The sequence below is a fragment of the Neodiprion virginianus genome, chromosome 6, assembly GCF_021901495.1.
Source record: "Neodiprion virginianus isolate iyNeoVirg1 chromosome 6, iyNeoVirg1.1, whole genome shotgun sequence".
NCBI classification, from domain to species: Eukaryota; Metazoa; Arthropoda; class Insecta; order Hymenoptera; family Diprionidae; genus Neodiprion; species Neodiprion virginianus.
Window position 1 is genome coordinate 29,788,229 of NC_060882.1, and position 24,607 is coordinate 29,812,835.

At 38.3% G+C, this 24,607-nt stretch overlaps 3 protein-coding genes across 10 annotated transcripts; 2 read left to right on the forward strand and 1 right to left on the reverse strand.

Moving 5' to 3' along the window:
- Positions 1 to 1,665: 1,665 nt before the first annotated feature.
- On the forward strand, positions 1,666 to 10,813 carry LOC124307445 (exportin-7). 8 transcript variants are annotated; one of them, XM_046769086.1, is made up of 15 exons: positions 1,666 to 1,805; positions 2,874 to 3,508; positions 3,574 to 3,740; positions 3,831 to 4,055; positions 4,136 to 5,006; positions 5,220 to 5,511; positions 5,596 to 5,740; positions 5,888 to 6,035; positions 6,147 to 6,306; positions 6,427 to 6,829; positions 6,981 to 7,143; positions 8,347 to 8,424; positions 8,584 to 8,777; positions 8,886 to 9,013; positions 9,121 to 10,813. In XM_046769086.1, the coding sequence occupies exons 2-15, from the start codon at positions 3,253 to 3,255 to the stop codon at positions 9,218 to 9,220; spliced, it is 3,330 nt and encodes a 1,109-aa protein (XP_046625042.1). In that variant the 5' UTR covers positions 1,666 to 1,805; positions 2,874 to 3,252; the 3' UTR covers positions 9,221 to 10,813. The 8 variants fall into 8 exon arrangements, with proteins under 8 accessions (XP_046625042.1, XP_046625043.1, XP_046625047.1 ...); XM_046769087.1 differs by having other exon boundaries at positions 1,680 to 1,805; positions 3,268 to 3,508; XM_046769091.1 differs by having other exon boundaries at positions 1,681 to 1,805; positions 3,268 to 3,508; positions 5,226 to 5,511.
- A 928-nt stretch (positions 10,814 to 11,741) lies between these two features.
- Positions 11,742 to 16,587, reverse strand: LOC124307447 (modular serine protease-like). Its single transcript, XM_046769096.1, has 9 exons — positions 16,426 to 16,587; positions 15,972 to 16,119; positions 15,333 to 15,737; positions 14,912 to 15,031; positions 14,487 to 14,815; positions 14,162 to 14,413; positions 13,648 to 14,073; positions 13,121 to 13,422; positions 11,742 to 13,023 (listed from the first exon to the last, which is right to left on the reverse strand). Exons 1-9 carry the CDS (start codon positions 16,469 to 16,471, stop codon positions 12,922 to 12,924), a joined length of 2,130 nt encoding a protein of 709 aa, XP_046625052.1. The 5' UTR covers positions 16,472 to 16,587; the 3' UTR covers positions 11,742 to 12,921.
- A 1,276-nt stretch (positions 16,588 to 17,863) lies between these two features.
- Positions 17,864 to 23,895, forward strand: LOC124307446 (transferrin-like). Its single transcript, XM_046769095.1, has 9 exons — positions 17,864 to 18,109; positions 20,380 to 20,613; positions 20,701 to 20,979; positions 21,219 to 21,379; positions 21,479 to 21,633; positions 21,749 to 22,141; positions 22,257 to 22,714; positions 22,884 to 23,011; positions 23,095 to 23,895. Exons 1-9 carry the CDS (start codon positions 18,052 to 18,054, stop codon positions 23,407 to 23,409), a joined length of 2,181 nt encoding a protein of 726 aa, XP_046625051.1. The 5' UTR covers positions 17,864 to 18,051; the 3' UTR covers positions 23,410 to 23,895.
- The last annotated feature ends 712 nt before the right edge of the window (positions 23,896 to 24,607 follow it).

Sequence of the window (24,607 nt, forward strand, 5' to 3'; positions counted from 1 at the left end):
TTGTTAAAAGAAAATGCGAAATGAAAAATAAATAAATTATTGTACAAAGTAAAAACATCTAATAAAATTGCCGTGAATAATAAATAATCTGAGCAATGGTTTACAGAAAAGAAGAAAAAGGAAAAAAAACTCGTTGCAAACAGTTATCAATATCTCTGTTACTTGTATTAGAAAAAAAATCCTAATAGTATAGGACAGCTCTGTAGCTAAAAAATTTCTGGAGCTTAAATTGCGCATTTTACACGACCAGTATTCCGATTGAAGCAAAATGAAACAGAATCACTTACACGTGATACAAAGTTTTCTCAGTATGTACAACTATTTGCTTTTTAGAATACTCGTGTTAAAATTTTTAATAATAAAGCATTGTCGCTTTAACGCTGATGTCGGAGAAAATTAATAAGTTGTCAAACGTTTATAAGACTTGATTGTATCGCTTTGTCTCGTCTTGTGTTCTGTACTCTATTATTCATAGAAATACGTACATTGATACGTGCATAAATAAATATATTCGTCACTTTTTGATAACTTTTTCAAGTCATGCAAACACAACTGATGAATAATTGAAAGCATCGAATAATAAGTGGTTTAAAAACTTTCAGGACGTACCTAAAACGCTTTGATTTCAACTTTTCAGAGCTTGAATTCTATGACTGATAAATTATACAGGCTAACAACGATTAATTTCGATACCTCGCGAAATTTCGAAGCAGTGATGATTAAACGAAAAAACTGTACCAGTTTGTTTTACACCTTATAAAAATTCATAAATTATTTTTACAATATTTCAAGCAACCTTTACGAATATATCTAGTATTGGATCAAATTTTGATTTTAGATTTTACAATATTTTTCCTGAATACGGAATTTAATTTGTCACGTCTTTGAGTTATCCTGTGTAAATACAAATATGAAATAATTTCATTTTTCATAAGAATCAAGATATCATCGTTATTTTTACCGAAAAGAAAATAATAGCATCGTGCTCCACCTATGTAGTATTTTGTAAGTAAACTTGTTACTTCAAATACTTAACTCTCGAATAAACAGAGTTGCGCTGCGGGTTCTCACTACGTTATTTATAAGGGAATACATGAACACCGATTGTCAGCGAATTACTATCTGGCACAAAGCTTTACCAAATTACTGTAAGAACCCGTGGTCATACTCCCTTCTCGTATTTATTACATTTTTTTTTCATTTTTGAGCCAAGTACGAATCAAACTGATTTCGAGCAAGGAGACATTTAAAAAAAATTGATCGTCGTTTGGATATGGACAGCAAAAAAATCGACCCTGCGTCAAGGTCGACAAGACTCATATTGTTTTATCTCATTAGGTGATGAGAAAATTTGCGACGCAATCGTTATTCTCGTCGTTATTGTCCAATGAAATTCAAACGGACCGTTGACTTCGATTTTTTTCGAAAGAAATTTAAAACTCACCCTGAACCATGTCCTCTAGACGACGATGACCGGAGGACTTATTATGCCTATAAATTTGTAAACGACGTTCGTCTACACGTACGTTTCAATTTTTCATACAATAAACACGAATAGGAAGAATTTGCAAAAGCGTAAATTTACCCTTGTAAGGCTTACCGTGCAAAGGTGTCGCTGCCAGTTTGTTCCAGAGAACGAATCCGAGGGGAAGAGAAGAGCGGGCTAGCGAAGCTCTCGTGCGTTTACCGAAGACTAACGCTCGGACGCTCGCTCGCGGCATCCCCCGTACTTCGGGTTTATCGTCGCATGTGATCGAGCCTTTCAGTAGTAGAAATGCAAAGCTGGAAAAATGGCGGATGAACAGGTGAGTTCTCAATCAAAATATATAAACTGGCTGGCGCTACTATGCAATAAGTTGACAAATCGTTGCGATAAATACACGCGCCAGACGTCGAGTTGTTAATCGTTGGTAAAAGAGAACCGACCGCGGACCGTAATCGAAATGTTTTTTACACCGTAAATTGTGCGTAATTGATGAAACTCTGTCGACTGGTTTAGCCGGACGCAAGTCGAGCCCCAACCCAGTGCAGTGTCAATCAAAACATTGTATAGCAAAGCGTTAAAAGACCGTCGGTGACAACGCGTCGCGTGAGATACGGTATCGTTGCGATATTAACAGCGTTGAAATTCCTCTTTTAAACAATCAAACAATGTTTAATCGATAGAATCTTTTACGACCGAAAGGTGGCATATAATCCCTTTCAACGATCCTTGTGCTCTCCAGTCTGCAATCACCTTTTATTACACACTAATCAACAGAAGCTCGTCTGCACTTAAACGGCGGCCTATGCAATGTTTGTTTTCTTTTGTTTCAAAATATTACCTACTATCGCTGGTGAACGTAAAACAGTCATAACCTAGAAACACCGTTTACGAAGAAGCGAAAATTTTCACTAACCTTTGTCTAGAAGGGACAGAATTCGGTGTTTCGGCACAATCGGTCCTAAATTTTATCGACTTTCAATAGAGCATACTGTTAGAGGAGCGATTTGTATCAAGTTGTTGTTTACAGTTTGTTTAGCGGCATTTTTTTGTCATGAAATGTTGATTGATAATTGCTCTTCTAGCTGAATTTACATTGTTCGATTGAACTTGCGGGTATATCATAATAAACTAGTTGTAACAATCAAAGTAAATTTAAATTCAAATATATTCGGAAAAAGCATAACCGGAATATAATGCATTTGTGACAAATTTCACAATTTATCACGTAAAAATTATTAATATTTTCACGTTTTCACTGAGGATAATTTAACCTGTATGTTTATTATTATTTCTATTCGGCATGCATCAATGAGTACATTAGTAATTGGAGAATTGCTTTTTAACGTTTTTGTACTGAATTGTGTGTTCAATAATAAGCATTTTCCAGAATACATAAAATGGAAATGGGCCTGTGACCACACAGTCTCCATGCCTGAATTGCACAGTCTAAAAATGTTAGTGAACGTATAAAAACCGAAGCCTGAAGGTTTGAATACTAGACACGTTGATAAACTACATAAATTTCATATATTAATTAATGACTGTTGATGTAGACAATAAACAAAAGTTGGGGATCTTAAATTGGTGATGTTTACCTCTACCCGCCCCCATGCAACTGCTAAAGTATACTAAATAACAACATAAATTAACTAAAGATGACGATTTAATAAACGTCATTTATAAACACAAACAACCGACAACGAGTGAAAATATGATACCTTATCAAATTAACAAACGATCCAAGATTGCTTAAGATCATCATAAGAATGAATCACGTACAGGAAGTACGGCAGCTGGAGTTGCTGTGCAAACAGCTGTACGAGTCCCACGACTCGGGACATCGTGCAGAGGCAGAAAAGGCTTTAGTCGGTTTTCAAAACGCGCCCGATACCTTGACTAAGTGTCAGCTGCTCCTAGATCGCGGGGATTCAGCCTATGCTCAATTATTGGCTGCTACGACTCTGGCTAAATTGGTATCGCGACCGTCACAGGGGCTCAGTTTGCAGCACAGACTGGACATACGTGAGTAGAGTGATAAATCATTTGAGGAAAAACCTATTTGACAAAACGACGGGCTTTTCTTTCAGGAAATTATGTTCTCAACTACTTGGCAACCCAACCCAAGCTACCTAATTTTGTTATACAAGCTCTGGTCACCCTGTTTGCCAGGATATCAAAGCTCGGATGGTTTGACTCTGATAAAGAGGAATATGTGTTTAGGAATGTTGTTACTGATATTACAAAATTTCTCCAGGTTTGTTCTATTCATAATTTTTACCTTGGACTTGAACTACCGACTCATTCCTTTGGACTAAGTGAACTATTTGAATGTTTCATCATCTAGGGGTCAGTAGAGCATTGTATGATAGGAGTGCAACTGCTTTCGCAGTTGACCTGTGAAATGAATCAAATATCCGAAGTAGATGTGAATCGGTCATTTACAAAACATCGTAAAATAGCCAGCAGCTTCAGAGATTCTCAGCTATTTGAAATCTTCCGGCTCTCCTGCTCATTACTGAGCACTGCCCGTGAAAATTGTAAAAGTTTGAATTTCAGTGATGAAGCACAGGTACATAAAAATTGAACTTAGCATTGACATCGTTTCTAGATTCAGTTTCTCTCTAATATTGAGTATTTTTCCTATCACAGCACGGTTTGATGACACAACTTCTAAGGCTTGCACAGAATTGCTTGACGTTCGATTTTATCGGAACATCAACCGACGAAAGTTCCGATGATCTTTGTACTGTTCAAATACCGACCAGTTGGAGGCCGGCGTTTTTAGATTTCACGACATTAAAGTTATTTTTTGATCTCTACCACAGTCTACCCAACACTTTATCTTCGCTGGCACTTTCGTGCCTGGTACAAATAGCATCGGTGAGAAGGAGTCTGTTCTCAAACACCGAGAGAGCCAAGTTCTTGACGCATCTGGTAAATGGAGTGAAGCATATTTTACAAAATCCACAGGGATTGAGTGACCCAGAAAACTATCACGAATTCTGTAGATTACTAGCCCGTTTGAAAAGCAACTATCAACTCGGAGAATTGGTAATGGTAGAGAACTACCCAGAAGCTATACAACTGATAGCTAAGTTTACCGTACAAAGCCTGCAAATGTGGCAATTTGCACCTAACAGTGTTCACTATCTTTTGAGTCTTTGGCAAAGAATGGTAGCTTCGGTACCTTATGTCAAAGCGACGGAACCTCACCTGCTAGAAACCTACACTCCAGAAGTCTCAAACGCTTACATCACCTCGAGATTAGAATCTGTAGCCGTAGTAGTTAGAGAAGGATTAGAGGATCCGCTCGATGATTTAGGAATGGTGCAGCAGCAGCTCGAGCAATTATCTGTAATCGGGAGATGTGAATACCAAAAGACCTGCACCCTTTTGGTCCAGTTGTTCGATCAAGCAGCAAGAACCTATCAAGAACTCATGGCTCAAACAGCTTCGCCTACTCAACAGATTGAGATCACGATACAAGAGGGACAGCTCACGTGGCTTGTCTATATTATCGGTAAGATTCACATCAGTCAGGTCTTAGTTGAAGGATTATCATACATATTTAGCACAGCTTAGCTTTACCTTGCTGTTGAATGCAATTAATAGTAATAATAATATTAATATATCAAATTCAGCATCTCATCGTGTACAAATTGGTCTCTTGATATACATGTTCCTGCAAAATCATTTGTCTATGAACGTGCTAGTACATAAACTCATAACAATGGTATAGGTAGTGCTATTGGAGGACGGGTGTCATTCCACAGTAACGATGAACATGACGCAATGGATGGAGAACTGGTATGCAGAGTTCTTCAGCTCATGAACTTGACCGATTCTAGACTGGCGCAGGGTGGCTGCGAAAAACTAGAGCTAGCTATGCTCAGTTTCTTTGAACAGTTTAGAAAAATATACGTAGGTGATCAAGTACAGAAAAATTCCAAAGTTTATAGAAGACTGTCAGATGTTTTGGGGCTTAATGACGAGGCCATGGTTCTTAGTGTATTCATTAGAAAAATGTGAGTAGTTATCACTCTGTGCTTTGTCAATTTTCCAACAGAACGCAGCGCTTATCTTTCCACGATATACTATTTTCGTTACAGAATAACAAATTTAAAGTACTGGGGACGAAGTGAACAAATTATTTCTAAGACCTTGCAGCTTCTTAACGACCTCTCGGTAGGATACAGTTGTGTAAGGAAACTGGTTAAATTGGAAGAGGTTCAATTTATGCTGAATAATCACACGGTAAGAATAAACTTTTTCATACCAATGAGCTTATTCTTCATGCTAGGTAAAAGCCATGGTAAAACATGCATCATATGAACGACAAACACCCTTTGAATTATGTGGTCATCTTTTGCATTACTAATCTATTTTCCGTTACTTTTTCAGAGTGAACATTTTCCATTTTTAGGAAACAGTGTCGCTGTTTCTGAAATGCGATGTAGATCAATGTTTTACACTTCCCTCGGTAGATTGCTAATGGTCGATCTGGGAGAGGATGAAGAAAGGTTTCATACTTTCATGCTACCACTCACAGGTATCAGAATAATGTCAAAACGTCTATATTAAGCTGTACAGTCCAGTCTATATTTCAATAGTATTTTACTTCCGAATTAAAAATTACTGTAAAAAAAAAAAACTATCACAGCTGCACTTGAGAGCCTCGGTCGACTCATGGGTGCTGCAGACACTCCATTATTTGCTGCTGAGGAAGCCAAAAAGGCACTAATTGGGCTCGCCAGAGATCTTCGCGGTCTTGCTTATGCCTTTAACACAAAACCTTCGTACATGATGTTATTTGATTGGATGTATCCTTCTTTGCATTTCTACTCCATTATTGAACATCTTTGTTTAGTTTATGGTCATCCTTCTCACATTCTAATCCCTAACAGAAATGAAACTTGATATTTTTCTCAACGAAAATTCAGTTATCCGAATTACACACCAATATTACTACATGCAGTAGAGTTATGGCATCACGAACCGCAAGTGACCACGCCGGTCCTGAAGCTGTTTGCTGAGTTAGTACAAAATAGAACCCAGCGACTACAGTTTGATGTATCGTCGCCAAATGGTATATTGCTTTTCCGTGAAGCTAGCAAAGTTATATGTAGTTACGGTAACCACATATTGAATGTCGAAGTACCAAAAGATCAGATTTACCCGTTGAAGCTCAAAGGAATAAGTATTTGCTTCAGTATGCTGAAAGCAGCTTTGTGTGGAAGTTACGTTAACTTCGGAGTGTTTAGATTGTACGGCGACGAAGCCCTTGACAATGCCCTCAATACATTCGTCAAACTATTACTTAGCATACCGCAAAGCGATTTGTTGGTGAGTATTTTATGAAACAATCTTATTTCTATGACCAAAAATGTTCAGTGATTCGAAACGATGTTATTGAAGATTTCTTGCTATGAAATCCAATGCCAAGACTGACGTTATTTTAATTATTAAATTTCACACCTACGATTTTTCATTCCAGGACTACCCTAAACTATCGGCTACATATTATGTGCTCCTCGAATGCCTGGCGCAGGATCATATGGCTTTTTTGTCAACACTGGAGCCCAGGGTATTCCTGTACATCTTATCATCGATCAGCGAAGGCCTTACGGCACTAGGTGCGCTAAAAGACTCCTACACAGGTCTGTGCGGCTGATCATACCTTATTGCTACTCTCTCTAAATCCTCGATGCCGTGAACTCATGGTGCTATCAATAAGAGTCTACCTTAGACAGGATTCCAGTCCTATTTAATAAAACTTTTATTTATTCAAGAGTTTTTGGCTAGGAGTATAAAGTAGATACTAATTATTGGAAAAATCGTTTGTCTAAAGCGTATGTCATGTGCTTTTGCATTGTCGCTTGGAATGTGGACTTGCATCTGGGTATTATAGTTGTTGGCAACAAGCAATAATAATTTTGACCAAACAGGAAACATCATTTTCGAACGGATGCTTAAAGTCACTGCTCCATAATCGATTCAAACGAATGAAATTAATTACTTTAAAACCGTTGGCACTGAGAGAGGATTGGAGCGTGTAGAAACTAGACCCTTTTTATTTCACCAAAAAATTTATGAACACTGCTGCTTCGAGAAGCATTATTAAAATCTAACGCTTAGAAATGCCAGATATTATTTCTTTTAAAGCATTATATCTGTCACATTAATGTTAATCATATGTTATCAGTATACTGTGGAATGAGTTGAAGAAAATTATCGTATATATTGCGAAAGAACACTGGGTCTAGCACATGTAGTCAGCCGCACAGCTGGAAATTTCATTAATATTTTTAATTTACATGTTTTCTCCAATTTTGTTATTCTTTCTTTTTTTTTTATCCTAGTAGCCTCGACCACTAATTTACTAACGAAAAGAGCATGGAATAACCGTATCCAAGTTGACATGTTAAAAGTTTGCCTTTCCGTCTACGTAATTCAATCGAAAAAATAATTTATATCATGGATTCCGCCTTTGTAGTCGGAAATTCAGGCTTTCAAAGAGAACGATCACAAGCATTGATTACAAAATTAAAGGGCTTATCTCAGTGAACGCTAATCGTTATACGGAGTTATAAATTTACCAATACACTTTCACACGCGTATGCTATGGATCACCAGAAATTCTAATTGTACTCTTTTCGTCCTGTATCTACATGAATAACAAGTATTTTCATTAATTGGATTTTCGTTGTGAAAAATTGTTAAAGGTAGGTGCTTATATGCTTTGTGATCATTGTTTTCATTATTTTATCAAGGTATCAATTGTATCTTTTGATGCGTATGCCGCTAAACTATTTATCCGTTTATCACACTTGTCTGATAGAAGAGATTTGCTTGTGTTACAGACACTATGGTTTGCACTGGTTGCTGCGCAACGCTAGATCACATTGTGTCATACTTGTTCAAACAGCTGTATCAAAAAGGTAAGGGGAAACTTATTTGAAGGAAAATACAACTTGACACTCCAGCATAAACTTATTATTCAAGAGAATGAATACAAATTTGCTTTTGTTGCCAATCACTGGCTTCTTCCAGTTAAACTCTCCGCAAATAGTTGTTCCGAAAATGCTTTTTTATTGCAGCCGGCGTTTACCCTGGGAAAAAAAGTGCCTCGGTACCAGGTGGGGGCGAATTGTTTTTACAAGTTTTGGAACAGCACCCCGGAATTCTTCAGCAAATACTGAGCACAGTATTGAACGTGATAATGTTTGAAGATTGTAGAAACCAATGGAGTATGTCCAGACCCCTCTTGGGTTTAATACTCTTAAACGAAGAGGTAAAAATACCTTTCTATAAAATTTGTAAACTACCGTTTGCTCCTCTAGTGATGCCCTATTGGCTTTATATCATAGAAGAAGGTGAAAATCGTATACTTTGTTTTCAGTATTTCAACCAATTGCGACAGAACATAATCAGGAGTCAACCGGTTGACAAACAAGGTGCCATGGCGCAGTGGTTCGAAAACCTAATGGATGGTATCGAGAGAAATCTACTGACCAAAAATAGAGACAGGTGAATCTTTTGGTTTTCAGTGTCTGACGTATTTATAGAAAAAAGTCTGTAGTATCGATTCGACTCTTCTTATTTACATAACGCTTTTGTGACTTTTTGGTTCTCAGGTTTACACAGAATCTATCAATGTTCAGGAGAGATATAAACGACTTTCTCAAGGGTCCCAATATGTCTGCAAATTCAGTCAGTGATATGATGACTTCGTAGTGGCTCGGTCACCTAGGTTATGACCGGTGTGACAAAATTTTTACCCGCCAAATGCTTGACTGTGCGTGTGTGTGAGTGTAACTATGAATTGTGATGGTATTTTCGTTTTAGATATATACATAATAAGTATAGTAACGGTGTATTAATACTGCGATCTTACAATGGCTCTCTGCGAGTTGGCATCCTATTTCAATTCACGTCTGAATTTTTAATTTCCGGTCACTGAATGTAGCGTGCCGTTTTATCAAGCTCAGTGGTGGGATAATAACAATACTATAGACAGATACATACACATATATCCAGTGAATTTTAATTTCAAGTAATCCGTTGTAATTGTTTCCACCTATCTCTTCTAATGCTATTTTGGTATTTAAATTCGGCGCGTAACGTAATTTTTTTTTTTTACACATCCATATCCATGGTTCGACAGGACACGTTAAAACAGTAGCTACCTTCTGTTTCTTCTAAGTATGTTTTATTACGTCGTCTGACAGATTGAATGAGTTATTTTTATGCTTCTAAACTACAGAAAATTGATCAAATCATTTGAAATGTAAACGTACATGAATGTGGTGAGACAGTGATCTAAATTTTATAAATGTAAATTGACGTCTTTGACAATTGAGTAATATTCTTTGACTTTTTTTTAACTTTGCCTATAGTGCCTATGTACATTCAGCATTGCGTATAAACATTGTTTATATAAGCGCTGTGTTACCACCCGTAACTCAGTGACAGGGTGGCGACAGACTGAGATTAGTCATGGAATTTAGTAATTCGTGAAAAGTCGGGGAACTTTATTTCAGTAAAATTGGCGCTATCCTGAGTGATTACTAATCAAATAAATCAATAACTTCTCTAAAACTGTTTGTGCGATAATAAATTGCAAAATTATTCGTTAAAAAAATGTAAAGTTTGATCACAAAGATAATAATACATAAATGCTACGAAATATTTTGGATGAAAAATTTGGATAACTATATTGACTGCAGAAAAAATGTGAGATTTGGTTTTTAAATTCAGTGCACTTCGATAAAACAAGCGCTTTCAATGTATTTCATTACTTTAAAACGAATGTGTATTAGTTAGCTTGACATAGAAGCAGAGAGAATGGAATGAAAGAACGGATCGTATATTAATGACGAAGAAAAGAAACTACTGAAACACGATTGAGAATACAGAGCCATGTGGCAGTCAACTCGTAGGTATGATTAAAGTAATATGGATGTTAATTGATGCATAGTTGGTATGCTTCCGTACATTGGAATGTGCTACTAGTTTTCGTCCTTTTTATTCCAATATAACATACATGCCCTATATCAAAGTTTTGTATTGGCCACAAAGAGTGTAGTGTAAGTGTGGACCGCGGCCTTAAAACCTGTTTGTGGCAATGCTGGAATAGTGTGCAGTGGCGGGTGATTCTGACAATGAGAGTTTGAGCATTAGGAGCCGGAGTTACACAAATTTACGTTCAGAACTTGATATGTAACGTTAACTGGACTACACAACGGACTATATACACAAAGTCAGTCTGCTGTGAACTTTGTGAATGATGTAAATGAAGATATCATTAAATAATATCGTGTAAGAGTGCATAGTCGTTATTATTATTATTATTATTACTACTACTACTACTACTATTACTACTATTAATATTATTATGAACATATTATTGTAACAAACAAAAAAAATATGAAAAGAAATAGATCCTTAAATATATATATATATATATATATAGTATGAAATAAATTGAACACAGTGTAGCCTGCAGCCACATATACAAATATTACATACACACTTACATACGAGTATACGTGATACTACTAATTATACTTTCTTTTCGAAAGTATTATATCATTATTCGTATTCTCAGTTTTGCTTGCACAATTTAGGAGATTGATAAATCTCGCGAAGTCAAAAAAAGCGAAAAAAAAAGGAATATACTCATATATAGATATGAATATAACCTTCGACTTTTATTATCTATGTGTAATATACGAAATTCATAAACCTAGGTGTGACGATCGGATGTTATTCATCTTGTATTTTAAACGTGGTCGCGCCTCATTTTTTCTCCCAAGTAAAAGGATCTTATTTACGCGACCTTTGATTATATTTTTCGTAAATATAACGATAGGAAAAATTTTATACACTTTTACCAAACTTTAAATTAATATATTTTGAAAAATATGACCGACATGTACACGTGTTTTACATTTCTTCGTATATAAATTATTACGCGTTAGCTAAATTACTGATTGGACCGAAATATCAACGATTAATTTCGAAATAGTTTTATGCGCTATTAACATTAAAAAAAAAAACGTATAAGAATACTTTGATTCTATTTATTGGAAGGAAAAACACAGAATTGAAATTCTTGCGAATTTTAAATTCACACTTGGATAAATAATCAATTCATCCATTTGGATTAGAATTATTTAATGTTGGAAGCAAACCAGTACTGTGAGGAGTTTCTTAGCTGCTATAGAGCTATGCGTTGTATTTTTCTCTATGATTGATACAAGTACAGAATCATTCTCCCATATTACATTAAATAATTTAGTTGCAATATGCAATAAAACACACAATAAATACATTTTTCATCACATGTAGTAATGATTAGCAAAATTGAGACAGAATATGGAGTGATTAAATGACGCAGGGAATCCGATATTCTCTTCATATTTTCACGAATGCATCATGTTGTTAATTAATTTACCATTTAAACTTTTACTTGCCAAACAGACTAAGGAAAACGATTATTAAGTGGATTATTTGGTGCTGTGTAATTACAGTGAATATATTTCCTTCCTTATTTCATTATTATTATTACTATTGTTTTTATTACTACTACTACTACTACTACTATTATTATTATGATTATGATTATTATTATTGTTTACATTTTTTTAGTGGTTTAAAATTTGTGATAACTTTGTCAAGACGTCACTTGAGAACTTTTTTTTTACCCAAATACATCGCGATATATCTTGTCGGTCAGTCTGTCTGAGATTGATTTTAGTTTTACTTACTCACTTTCTTCCTACAGATTCCACTATCCTATCTATTAACAGTTTCTTTGCGTTAATAAATATTTCTTATCGCCGAACTAATCGGGGCCGATTTTTCAAGTAGATATGCTTCATTTCTTTTTACCAAGTGAAAATTGTTTTCCAGCGTTTCATATGGTTAACTTGCACGTAATAATTGAAGCATGTTACTTTCGATATTTTTTTTCAATTAATAAATAATAATTGATAAACTGTGAGTCGGGACAGTAAGCACGCATGTACATGATACACAATATAAATATGCACATAAGAAAAAATTTGGAACGTTTAAAATAATTGAAATATTAATATATAAATAGATATCTGATAATCTTGGTTGTTACGGTTGTTGATGTTATAGCTTGTTTTTGAAGTGAGAAAAAATATTTAAAAAATAATTATCATACGTCAATTATTATTTACACGCAAGTTCAAAAAAAAAAAAGAGGAAATGAAGACTAAACAAAAGATGTTATGTCGAATTATTGTTTGCATAATAATTTCCCTCATTTGAGTCATACATAATTCGATATTTATAGACGTAACTAACAATAAGAGTAACTACAAAAATGGTTCGTTCAATGTAACATATACTTTTTCACTGTCGAGATAGGACTCCAGAAATGATTTCTCGAAAATAGAAGGATACTATCCAATCGTATCATGATTCGGAAAGTCTGATAAATTGGATGGACCAATCACAGGTGTATTGTCAATATATTTTTTAATCCACGTAGCGTAGGCCGAAACCTAAAGAAAATCAAAAAATGATAAAACAAAGATAGCGATTATTCCCATAATCTCAGAGCAAATTGATGAATTGTCGTGGCGAAGAAAAGACGGTCACCTTTGTGAATATGGTGTAATAATTTGGATCGCAAAAGCTGGTCCCTAAACGTCTCGGGCTGATGGAAACAACGCCGTGTATTTCCCAGCGCGTAGAATTTGGCTTAGGAAGAAACAAACCGCCGCCGCTATCCCCGTTGCAGACCCCCGTTCCGTTTCCCCATCCCGCACAGAACGATGTGTACGTTATGTACTTCCGGAAATCCCTCTTTTGCTTTTGGTAACACTTTTCGTTTGAAACTATCTCCACGGACGCCATCCTAAGCGATGCACCGAACGTGTCGTTTTCGGTTATTCCCATGCCTGCAATATAAATAAGGACTAAGCTCCACTTTCATACTCCTCCGATTGTTTTCATAACTAAGGTAATTTCATTTTTGAGGAAGTTCGCGTTCAAACTGATTTACGAAGATTGATTATGTCTTGAAACGAACTTCAACCGTCGATTGACTCGAAAAAATCTCGCGCCCATTTCAGTGACGAAACTCCGAACATTTTATCAGAGCTTTCGTTTGCTCGTAAACTCACCGATCACCAGTCCAATAGCACCGTCTCTTTGTACCACGTCATTGGCATCGGTCCAATCAATGCAGACTGGTTTGACGCACGAATTAATTACCACCGGTTTTTTCAGGACCAATATAGCAAGGTCCGAGCCGTAGTTTCCTTCGCGGTCCTGATAGGAATACTGCAATTCGATATTTTCTACATCGAAGACCTGCGTATCTTCTCCTTGGCCATCGAAATCGCTCGAGAAACCACAGAGGACGACTTTCAAGAGATCAACATCGCTTTGCCACACGCAATGGCCAGCCGTGAGAACCAAACGTTCCGCGATCAGAGTTCCGCCGCAGAAAAAACTCGGCTTTCCATTCTCGAATGAAAATAATGCAGCATGCCACGGAAGATGATCGCTCAAAGACGCCTCCCATCCGTTAACTATCAATGGCAGAACTGAAAATACCATGGGAATGAAATACCGAAAAGCCATTGAGCCGAGCTGTGAGGATTGATCATTAATTGTTCGCCTGAAAAATTTTACCCGACAGATCTCGATTTCCGCACTCCGGTTTACAGCTAAGATGCTTTCGACTCCATGTCCCGTCATGCAAACACGTAGCGTGAGATGCTCCGGCTTCGGGTTCGTAGTAAATTGGACATTCCAAGAAAGCCTGAGTGCCTACAGGAACGTAACGATCGCAAGGTATCCATCCTTCACGAGGACCCCATTTCACTTCGCACCTTTTAACCGCACCAGGCGCAGCTAAAGGTGGGCAAGTTATACTCCCACTTTCTGAAAAATTCCGACTACTATTCATCCGCGATAATATGCCCGCAGGAGTGATATAAAATGAAGAAAAGCTGACCCGTGGGACACGTTGGGATCGAAGGTGTCCATTCGTTGTCTTCGCAGAAGACTGTGCCGGGGCCTTCGAGGGATCCTTCGATGTCGCAGAAGTATTCGAGCTTCGTTAATTCCGCGACAACTTCGCCTGGTCGACAGTCCGGACAGCCTGAAACTCTGTAGTGGGTTCCAGGTTTCGTAGGTGGCAAGCGGCAAGCTCCTTCCGGCAAACTGACGCCGCATATTTTCTCGTCTTCGTCGCTCCAATCGTGACAGTTTTGCTCGAAGTTACACTTTTTGCTCTCCGGTATGCAACCACCGTAGGAACACCGGAAGAACCCTGGTAGGCACCTGACCAGATGGATATTTACGGTGTCAAAAGTACTTTGGAAGTCGGAACTTGTCAATACTGAAACCCCAACAGCTCGGCTGCGGATAGATACCTACGTGTGCATGCTGCACCGTTCGATGTCTTCATCCGAACCATCCCTACACTGGTGACTTCCGTCGCACACTTTATTATTAGGTATGCACTGCCCACCGCTTCCGCAGGTGAATTCTTGGTCGCTGTCGGTAGAAGAGATTGAGAACAGAGTAGGTATACAATGCCGGTTCTGAATACAGATTCCCATATCGACATTTACCGACACTTAGCCAAGGCACAAACCTTTTTCTAGAATTCAAGTCAGCCAGAGTGGGGATATTCGCCACCGTCGAATATCCCAGAAAAAGGTTTGTGTTTTGGCTAAGTGTCGGTAAATGTCGGTATGGGAATATGTATCCAGAACCGGTCTTGTATTCCTACTCAAAGGCTTAATTGGAAGTTTGTGCAAACTTCAATCGATGGATTCCAATGAGATTCCTGTACCTGCACTTATATCCCTTGCATTCGGAGCCGCGGCAATTCATCGCTCTGCAAGTAGCCGGGTCTTCGTCAGTCGCATCGATGCAGTCCTTGGTACCGTCGCACATGACTTCCTGGTGAACGCATCCACCGTAAGAGCAGTGATAGGTGTGCGATGGGCACGGATGGCCGAGACAAGTTGTGGCGTTCTCGTCGCTGCCATCCCGACAGTCCGAATAGCCGTTGCAAATATCTTTTAGCGGAATGCACTCGGGAGAATCGACGCATTGAAACTCACGATCGGTGCAAATTTCGGCTACGTTGCAGCGCGTCTCGTCGCTACCGTCCGCACAATTTTCAATCCCATCACATCGAGATCCCCGGGGTATACATGCTCCGTAGGCACACCGGAAGGTGGAGATTGGACATCTGCACCGAACGCTCAGAATTTTTCAAACGGTAAAAATGAATACATGGCCAGAAAAAACCGTGTGACAAAGACAGCAATATTTTGTTTGTCGGTATTTTTACCTTTTCTAATTGTTTTGAAAGATTTAGCATTTTTGCAAAATTCTTTGGGCGGAGCACAACGGTCGATTGCGTGCTAAATTATACGGCATTCAAAATTTAGAACTTGTATTTATCAATTGGTGAAATTCTTACACGACGTGACGACAAAGTTTTCGAGTTTCATCGGAAACGTCATGGCAATCAGGTTTTCCATCGCAGACTCGGGCGAGAAGAATTTCGGATCCATCAACGCAGACGAATGACGAGGGTCCTTCCGGCACTTCCTTCACCGCGTTATAAGCTTAAACGGGGATGAATGACGTCACGAATTTACGGCGATACCATTAACATTAAATATTGACACAGTTGCTCGAGACGTACGTGCATCTGTCCAAAGAATCGGTTCGAACGGACGGCACTAAACATTATCTTATGCCCTATAGAACATGTCGCATGTAGATGCCAGTCTAAGTATGCACCGAGGTTATTTCGATAACCTTCCTCATCTATATTCAATGCGTATGTACACAACGTACAAACGATTTAGCGTTGCGTCTAATTTGGAATTGTAGGTTTCCTTGCTTAATAATAATTCGTGATATCTTACCAGAAGATACAGAGCAGGTAGAAATGGCCAGCAGAACGCGCAACATTTTTGATTGATTTGAAAACAAGCCGCGGTTACTGCTGGCTTTATATATATCTATTTCTGGCGTTACAGCGTACTGGTACGTATAATATGTCGGATGTAGTCAACGCGCGACCCGTTGAAAATCTAATGGAAACTTGGTTGTTCTTTGGCATTATATTCAGACGAGACTAATCGTCGCTTTCACGGAAAATTGTGCTTTTGTTCAGTATATAATGCAAAAGTATGCCGCTTATTATCACGTCACATTTCCGTGTCGAGTGTCCAGACACTTTGTGGAGTTGGTGATATAGTAAAGTATTAAAACGATGGGTTTTCCTGTGATCGGTGTGGTTCGATAATGTGAAACGTTTATTCAATTGCGAATAAAATTAGCCCGCTTCGATGATTATGCAAAAAAACGTTTGTCAAATAAAATTCTAAGTACAAAAACAAAGGAACATAATATAATTTTTTATCGTCATCTACAATCCCCGGAAAACCAGAAAATAAATATGGAACTCAGATAAAATTCAGCAAGATCTTTCCGCGCCTGGTTGACTATTCTTATCTTTCTCCGTACGAATAGAATAAACACATTGTCATCTAAAAACCTTCCTTCAAACAAATGTAACAGGCAGACTAACGATCTCGAAATTGAAGTGACAAATAGACTTTCCTTTTGTCTGCAGAAAAGTAGCCGGCAATGAAAAGAACGTTATAGGAAAATATCAAGATGATTCCTTATCATCATCATTGGTGCTAAATCACAGATATCAAGTTATAAGTCCTATTTGCAGACAGCTTATCAAGAATAATGCCGAGCGATTTAGGAAACACTGAAAATTGTTCTTTAATTGGAATTTGCATTACATGAGAAGGTAAATTAGATACCCGTCATGGAATTTTATAATTTTTTACTCATGTGTAAACTGGAGGACAATTCGACTAGTAAAGTGGAAGTTAAAGACTACATGATCTCATTTTCTTCTCTACAGTTCATAAATGTGTTCTGGATAATCCAGCTGTTGCCAATTAGTCGTCAAAGGTCTCAACGTATACCGAGTGTGCGGTAATAATAACGATAAAATAAAATTTCAACGCCGACAGGCCAAATATTGTAATGTCAGAAATACACATCCATACGATTATCAGTCGGTGCCGAGATTACGGCGATTGGTGAAGATGAAAAATCCGAGTTAAACGGTGAAGCAAGGGTCTGTAAGGCGTCATCGTTTTTCAAAGGAAAAACGCCTCGTCAAATCGAGGTTTCTAGGAACGATTTTGTGAGAAATAGGGGCCGCGTATCTGCGTTTTGTACGCCTGTATAATATCGCGAGCGCGAATCGTAACGTGAAGCTTTATCTGTATCGATGTACAGGTAGGTAGGTAGGTAGGTAGGTATGTTTCACGCGGCGAGTTACGTACGCGCCTGTTGCTCGGGAGTGTGAGCCACGTTATCATTAGTTTATCTAAAAGGAAGAGGTACCTCGGCACACCTAGTTTTCGACTGGTCAGCGGCAAAAACGCCCGATTTTCGTTGCGGATCGCGTTTAACTCCGCCTGAAAGACTTTCGGCATTTTTTATATCCAGTTAAGCATAGGATGAGGGCTGTGTACCTCGTGTTTCTGTTCCTCGGCGCTGTCGCAGCACAAGAAAAATGTGAGTCAGTAACATTACGTACATCGTATAACGAAAAATTAGAGGATAACTGAGGGAATTGGCATGGCCAAATGTGACTGACATGTATGGCTGTAATTTCGTCTCAATTTATCGTCTTCGACTTTTTTTTTCAAGGCTCGTCCTTGCTATTTATTTGCCTAATTCCGACGTGAACGTGAAGTGAGAATTTCACTGCTTTACTTAACGCTAAATCTTTCGAAATTTCTGTCAATTAGTAACACGAGTGTCTGTATAGTCATCGAATGCAGGTTCGTCTTGTTATAATCCAGGGGGTTGAAGACGGGATCCTTTGATTTCATTTGTTGTTTTAGGGATTGTTTATAGTGGATGAAATTCAGTATGGATAATACCGGTAAGGAGGATTTTGTTAATACTATAGAATACAAGAGCAAGAACCTTGAGCTACATACCTCATTTACACATGCACCGTGTAACGTTAATTAACAATTACACGGAGCCGCGTTTTATCAATTTCAGCTATAACATCGCATTGGCAGTATAATCTATATCGATAAATGATGACTATATCTTGCGTAACTCGTTGAATTAAGGCACAGATACTTGTGTTATTATCATTGTTACAATACGGAGACTTGAGACGCCGGACCCGGTGAGAACAATAACAATCAGTAATAATGCCACAATGGAAGTTACATCAACATCGTGTGTACAATAATAAAATACGCTGCATGGTCTAGACTTAAAACGCAATGTGCACTATGCAAGTTTGCCGCTATTGTTTCGGCACAGAAGTAATGTATTTTCGGTTGAATTGATTTTCAAACATACACGGCAGTAAAAATTGTTGATCTTTTAAACGCAACGCAGTAATTTTTTTTTTTTTTTTTATCACCTATTCTTAGCTAGTCAGATGCGAGATGCGTGAACGAATTGCTCTTTCAACGAAACCTGAATCACGTAATATCTTTCATCGGAAAGAAAGATTATAGCCTTTAAAAGATGGTGGAATTTCTGATACCCAGATTTTTCGACAAATTGTGCTAATGAATATCACTCAATCTATACAACTGGCTAAATCTACTTGCAAACATGAAGGCAATTCATTGAGAGTTTCATGCAAATTCTTTCGACAAGTATAGTTGTGAATTTCAATATCCGCACAATAGCGAGTTCAATGTCAAAGTATTTTTTAATCTGAACGGCGAAAAGCCAGGTAGCCCGGGAATATGAAGCAGCGTAAGGTGTAAAAAGTGTAGACGCAATGAAAAAATCCATCGATTTCTCATAATCCTGCACAGATTTCATACACGATAAATTTATAACTTGACCCAAAGATAAACTAGCCTGACCGCTTTTAGGCTCACGGATATCAAATTGATCGTGGCATAGCGATTAGGAACAAATAGTCAAAGTTCTATCGGATCTACAATGTTACGTGATTTTCTTCTCAGACTTGAATAGTCGACTTGGTAATTCTTCCTTAATTGGTATCTGCATCTTTCTCCAACTTATATATATCTAGGCAAGATGAATAGCTACTTTACAAAATACAAAAATAAACATTCAACGTACGTCAGAAGCGACATTTAATTGGTACATAAATTACTCCTTATCACTTCACGTATTTAATCAGGTGACAAAATCACGCGCTGAATGAGGAGCCAATCTACTCGATGGCATCTTTACAGATTTGCTGCACTGAAAAATACACGACATTGAAATTTCAGTTTTTGCATCTTAATTTATAGCTTTTGCTAATTTTGCAGTAAGTCATTCCCAGGTTCAATCCTTGTAATTCATCACTGCAGTTGAATAGAAACAAAATTACGGTGCATTACTCGTGAACACCTTCAATGAAATTGTATAAAAGTTCTTAAACTAGAAATAATTTCGTACACCGCACGAAAAGTTCGACTAGAATTTTCGCACAGTTTGGTACAGGGGCATATTAGTTGTATATAAGTGAACGGTAGAGCACGTATAGGTAGTGATACCCCTATACATGTATATATAGATATGTAAGCATCCGTATCTCTCACGTATTAAAGAAGATAATATTCCTAATGCTTATCTCCGCTGCCATGACGACGCCCTAATTTTTAATAAAATCCCTGCATGCTGTCAAACGTGGCATTGAAGGATCGAAGCTCTCATTATTTACGTAGAATATCCGCTTCGCCAATTTTACGTTTACTTTTCTCCTTAGCATCAAAGTATCACTATAAGATAGGAAATTGTTGCGTCTGTAGCAAAACTAATTATTTGAACATCATCGTTCATCTTTTCAGACAAACTTTGCGCTACTTCAGCTATCAATCCAGTTACTTGTGTTTCACTCCAGAGAGGCGAAAGTCAAGTATCATGCGTTATTGTGGAGGACAGCTCGGAGTGTGCGATAAAATTAAACCGCGGAGAGGTTGATTTCGGGATTTTCACTGCCGAGGAAGCTTTGCTTGCTTATAACTTTTATCCATCGGATTCGCAAGTTATTGCTCAGTTGAAGCACCCGGAAAGAGTTAACGGTATTAATTATTGTCTTAAAAGACCACGTCGGCATACTTTTTTTTCCAAATCAAGTGACGAGCTTATTCAATGTCCGTTACTTTCAGAAACCCACGAGTTCAAAACTGTAGCTGTTGTTCCGAGCAATTTCACTGCGGGGAACTTGGATAATCTGAAACAAGGCGGTTTCTGCCACCCGGGCTTCAGCAAGACGCAACTATGGAACGACAATATCCTCAAGTGGTTCGAAAAAAAGCTTTACAATCAGACCTGCGACTCAAGCCTAACAACCGCTGAGAATGAAGCTGCAAACCTGAAGAATTACTTTGGAAAAGCTTGCAGACCGGGAAATTGGGTTTCAGAGTCATCGCACGACGCAGCATTGAGTAATCATATTTTTTCGTATTTCGAATATTCTATTTTCAAGCTCTCTTCGCTGCTGGTTCAAATTTTCACTTTACCGATTATGATTTTATTATTAGAAAACTAACTGCAACGTTCCTCAATTCGTACCTCATTCATAATCACGCGACTGTGCGAAAAAGTTACATCGAGGGTACTGCAAAGAGCACCTATTATACATTCTACATTCTAATCAATTTGCGTTTTACTTCGACATTTCCAGAACAAAAATATCCAGAGCTCTGCGCAGCTTGCGACAATTCGACGGCTTGTCAATACGCCAACACCGATAACCATGGACATATTGGTGCGCTGAACTGTTTACTTGGAGGCAAAGGAAAGGTGGCCTACGTTGCCCTGAGTTACGTCCAGCAATACTTTGACGTACGTATTTTGAAGTCGTCGCTAAACACAAATAATCAAGGAACTATTCCATGCTCCCCTTATGGATTTTGATATATCAGGTTTATTCATGGATTCTAGATCAACAATCCCGTTTCGAGCACTAACGCGAACACAAACACTTCAATCTTGAATTCGTATCGATTTTTATGCACGAATGGTAGCCTGGACCAATTGAACTCTACAGATCCTTGCAGCTGGCTCAAGCAACCTTGGCAGATGATTTTGGCCCGAAAGTAAGAATGCTTCGATTTGGATCGTTTTCTACAGAACTATGAGTTCTACTAATACCTTGAAAGCATTAGATGAAAAAAACAATTCGACACCATGCATTGTTGGTTTGAATTTCAGCGACATTGCAGCCGCGCTCCAGGAGAAGCTGAAGGGTTGGCTATCGACGGATTCAGCTGTCCAAGACTGGACTGCGGCTTTGAAGTCGATTCTTGAGAAAGAGACCGTGGTTCAATATTTACCCGAACTGAAAAGTCTGACGGCATACCTTTCGGACGGAAGAGAACTTGCGACTGCAACGTCGGGTTGCGGTAGTAACATTCGATGGTGCACGGTAAACACCGAGGAAAACAACAAGTGCAATTGGATAGCCAAAGCAGTTTCTACTCACGGTATCCAACCAGACGTATCCTGCAAACCGGCCAATTCTACTTTTGAATGCCTCCGTGACATAGCAGGCGACAGCGCGGATATCATCACGATTGATTCAAACTATGGTCATTTCGCGAGACAGTAAGTAATTTTACCCAATTCGATGATCAATCCTTACCCGCGCACATTTCTCGTTTCTTTCCAACGTCTAGTCCGATTCTGCGGTACAGAAATTTAAGACCGCGTTTTACTCCAGGGTTTTCAATTTGTCGACGGTCATGTACACCGAGACGGAAAACGACAGGAACAGCGTGGTGATAGCGGTTGTTCGCGAGGGTACCACTTACAACGTATCAAGTTTTGCTACCTTGAAGTCCCGCTCAGCCTGTTTCCCCGAGTTCGGAGGTATCGCTTGGCTTAGTTTTGTCAACGCTGCTCGTCTGAACAACGTCATATCTAACTCCTGCGACGTGGTAACACAAGTGACGAGCCTTCTGTCCAGCGCTTGTGCACCGGGATTCGGTGATGGAAATCATCAGAACAGCACCACTGGAACCACATCGTCAAAGCTATGCTCTCTTTGCCCGGTCGAAGCCAACAACTCATCCTGTTCAGCAAATCACAGCAATATTTATTACGGAGACAAAGGGGCCCTTGAATGCCTCAAGAGCGGTGCTGGCGACGTAGCTTTCATAGAGTATTTGAACTTGCGCGGTAAGTTCGTCGTTGAGTGAATAGTATACCTGTTATACGTTTGAAAAGACGGGCGTACAATATTTACGGTATACCGTTCGTGCCATACTCGAGAGAATTGAAATTTTTGCACAACGTCGGATTAATGATCAGCAACGTCTCAAACGTTTTTATGCTTCCTTGTTTGCAGACGACATTGCAGCCGGAGTTATAAATGCGTCGCAATACCGAGTATTGTGCAGAAACGGTAGCTTGTCTTCGTACACAGGTTTTCAGGTTGACGAACAGTGCGCGCTTTCCATTACCATCGACAGTGAGGTAAAGATGAAATTATACTCGGTTTCAATTATGCAAAATCGTATGCAATTCTTACCGACTCAACGCACGATATATTGTTGTAGGTGATGGGACGAAAGAACGCATCTGCGATAAATACAACGGATACAGTTTTGGCGCTGTTGAAAATTGAGGATTGGCTGGGATATCGCGTGGAAACACTGAGACCGATCGACGTTTACGGTCCGTTTAATGGTACAAAGAATCTTTTATTCAAGGATTCAACAACTGGCCTCGAGACCACGAACTCAACGCTCAAAACAGTCCTAGCGTACAAAGAGCTTTTCGCTCATTACGAGAGCTGTACCGGCTCTGGAAGCATTACTGTACTTGCCAGCTTCAGCACGATTCTGCTATTATTCTTGGCTCATTGTTTGTAAAATATTAACAGAGTTTAATTATTTATGTATTACTATAAACTTGTAAGTATGGTAGGTGAGATCAATAATACCTATTATTATGTTATCATTATGTGTTCCGTTTGCTATTTAGTATTGTGTAATTTCTATATAACACGTAAGTTTAGAATTACATTTTCTAAGAATAAATTAATAAAAATCTTGTAACCATACAATTATCATGACCTATGAGGTTTGCTTCAATATCGTATCTTTTGTTCATCACTTATAATTCATGTGCTCAACAGTGAAACTCGCGGAAAGTTTTACCGTCTCAAACAAAATGAACAATAAATACGCCAAAGCTGAGATCACTCTTTTTGTATACTCACACGGAAACACGAAGTTGAATGTAAGTGAACGCCTGTAGTGCAAACAATGTTACGTTGAAAAATAGCGAGAAATACGCTATAGCTGTGCAGCGTTCAATCACAATAAACCGAACGCTGATAATAAAGCGAGAAAATACACTGCTGATTTTATTTATATCCAAGCTTCAACCGGGGCGAAAAAAGGAGTAAAATAAAAAAGTTTAAGCATCGGTTTGGGGGGAGTTTGTTCTAAATTCGGACGGTCACAGTTGTAGTTGTGACTAGAAAACTGTCTCTCTATATTAGGGTGGTTCATTTTTTAACTTTTTTTGCTAAGGTGCCGATAAGTGAAAATATTTAGAAGTAGCTACCAATTATTAAAATATTTTTTATTTACTTTTATGTGCACATACATATATATAAGTCCGTAAGGTGTACAGTATATGCATAAAAATAAATAAAAAACATTTCAACAATTGGTAGCGATCTCTTAATATTTTCCTACTTCCTTCAGCTTTTACAATTTTTTTTCAGTATTTGTCACAAATTTTTCGAATAGCACCTTAAAGAAGAAACATGTAAAAGCGAACAACTTTACTCTATATGCAGAAAAGTTTTCGGCTCAAAAATCGCCGTAACTAATATAGGAAGGTCAAACTTTCCGCCGAGATCTGATGTTCACAGTTTGAATTGAAGATTTTAGCGCGCACTGCGCGCAGAACTTGACGGTCGGAAACAATTTGGAACGTCTACGATTGTTGTGAACTGTTAGTTGCGCTATCTGGCGATGATTGGCTGTCGCGAGGACGGCATTTGACGATGACTTTTTTTTGACATCGAACCCGGCTGTTTTTACATATAATACCAAT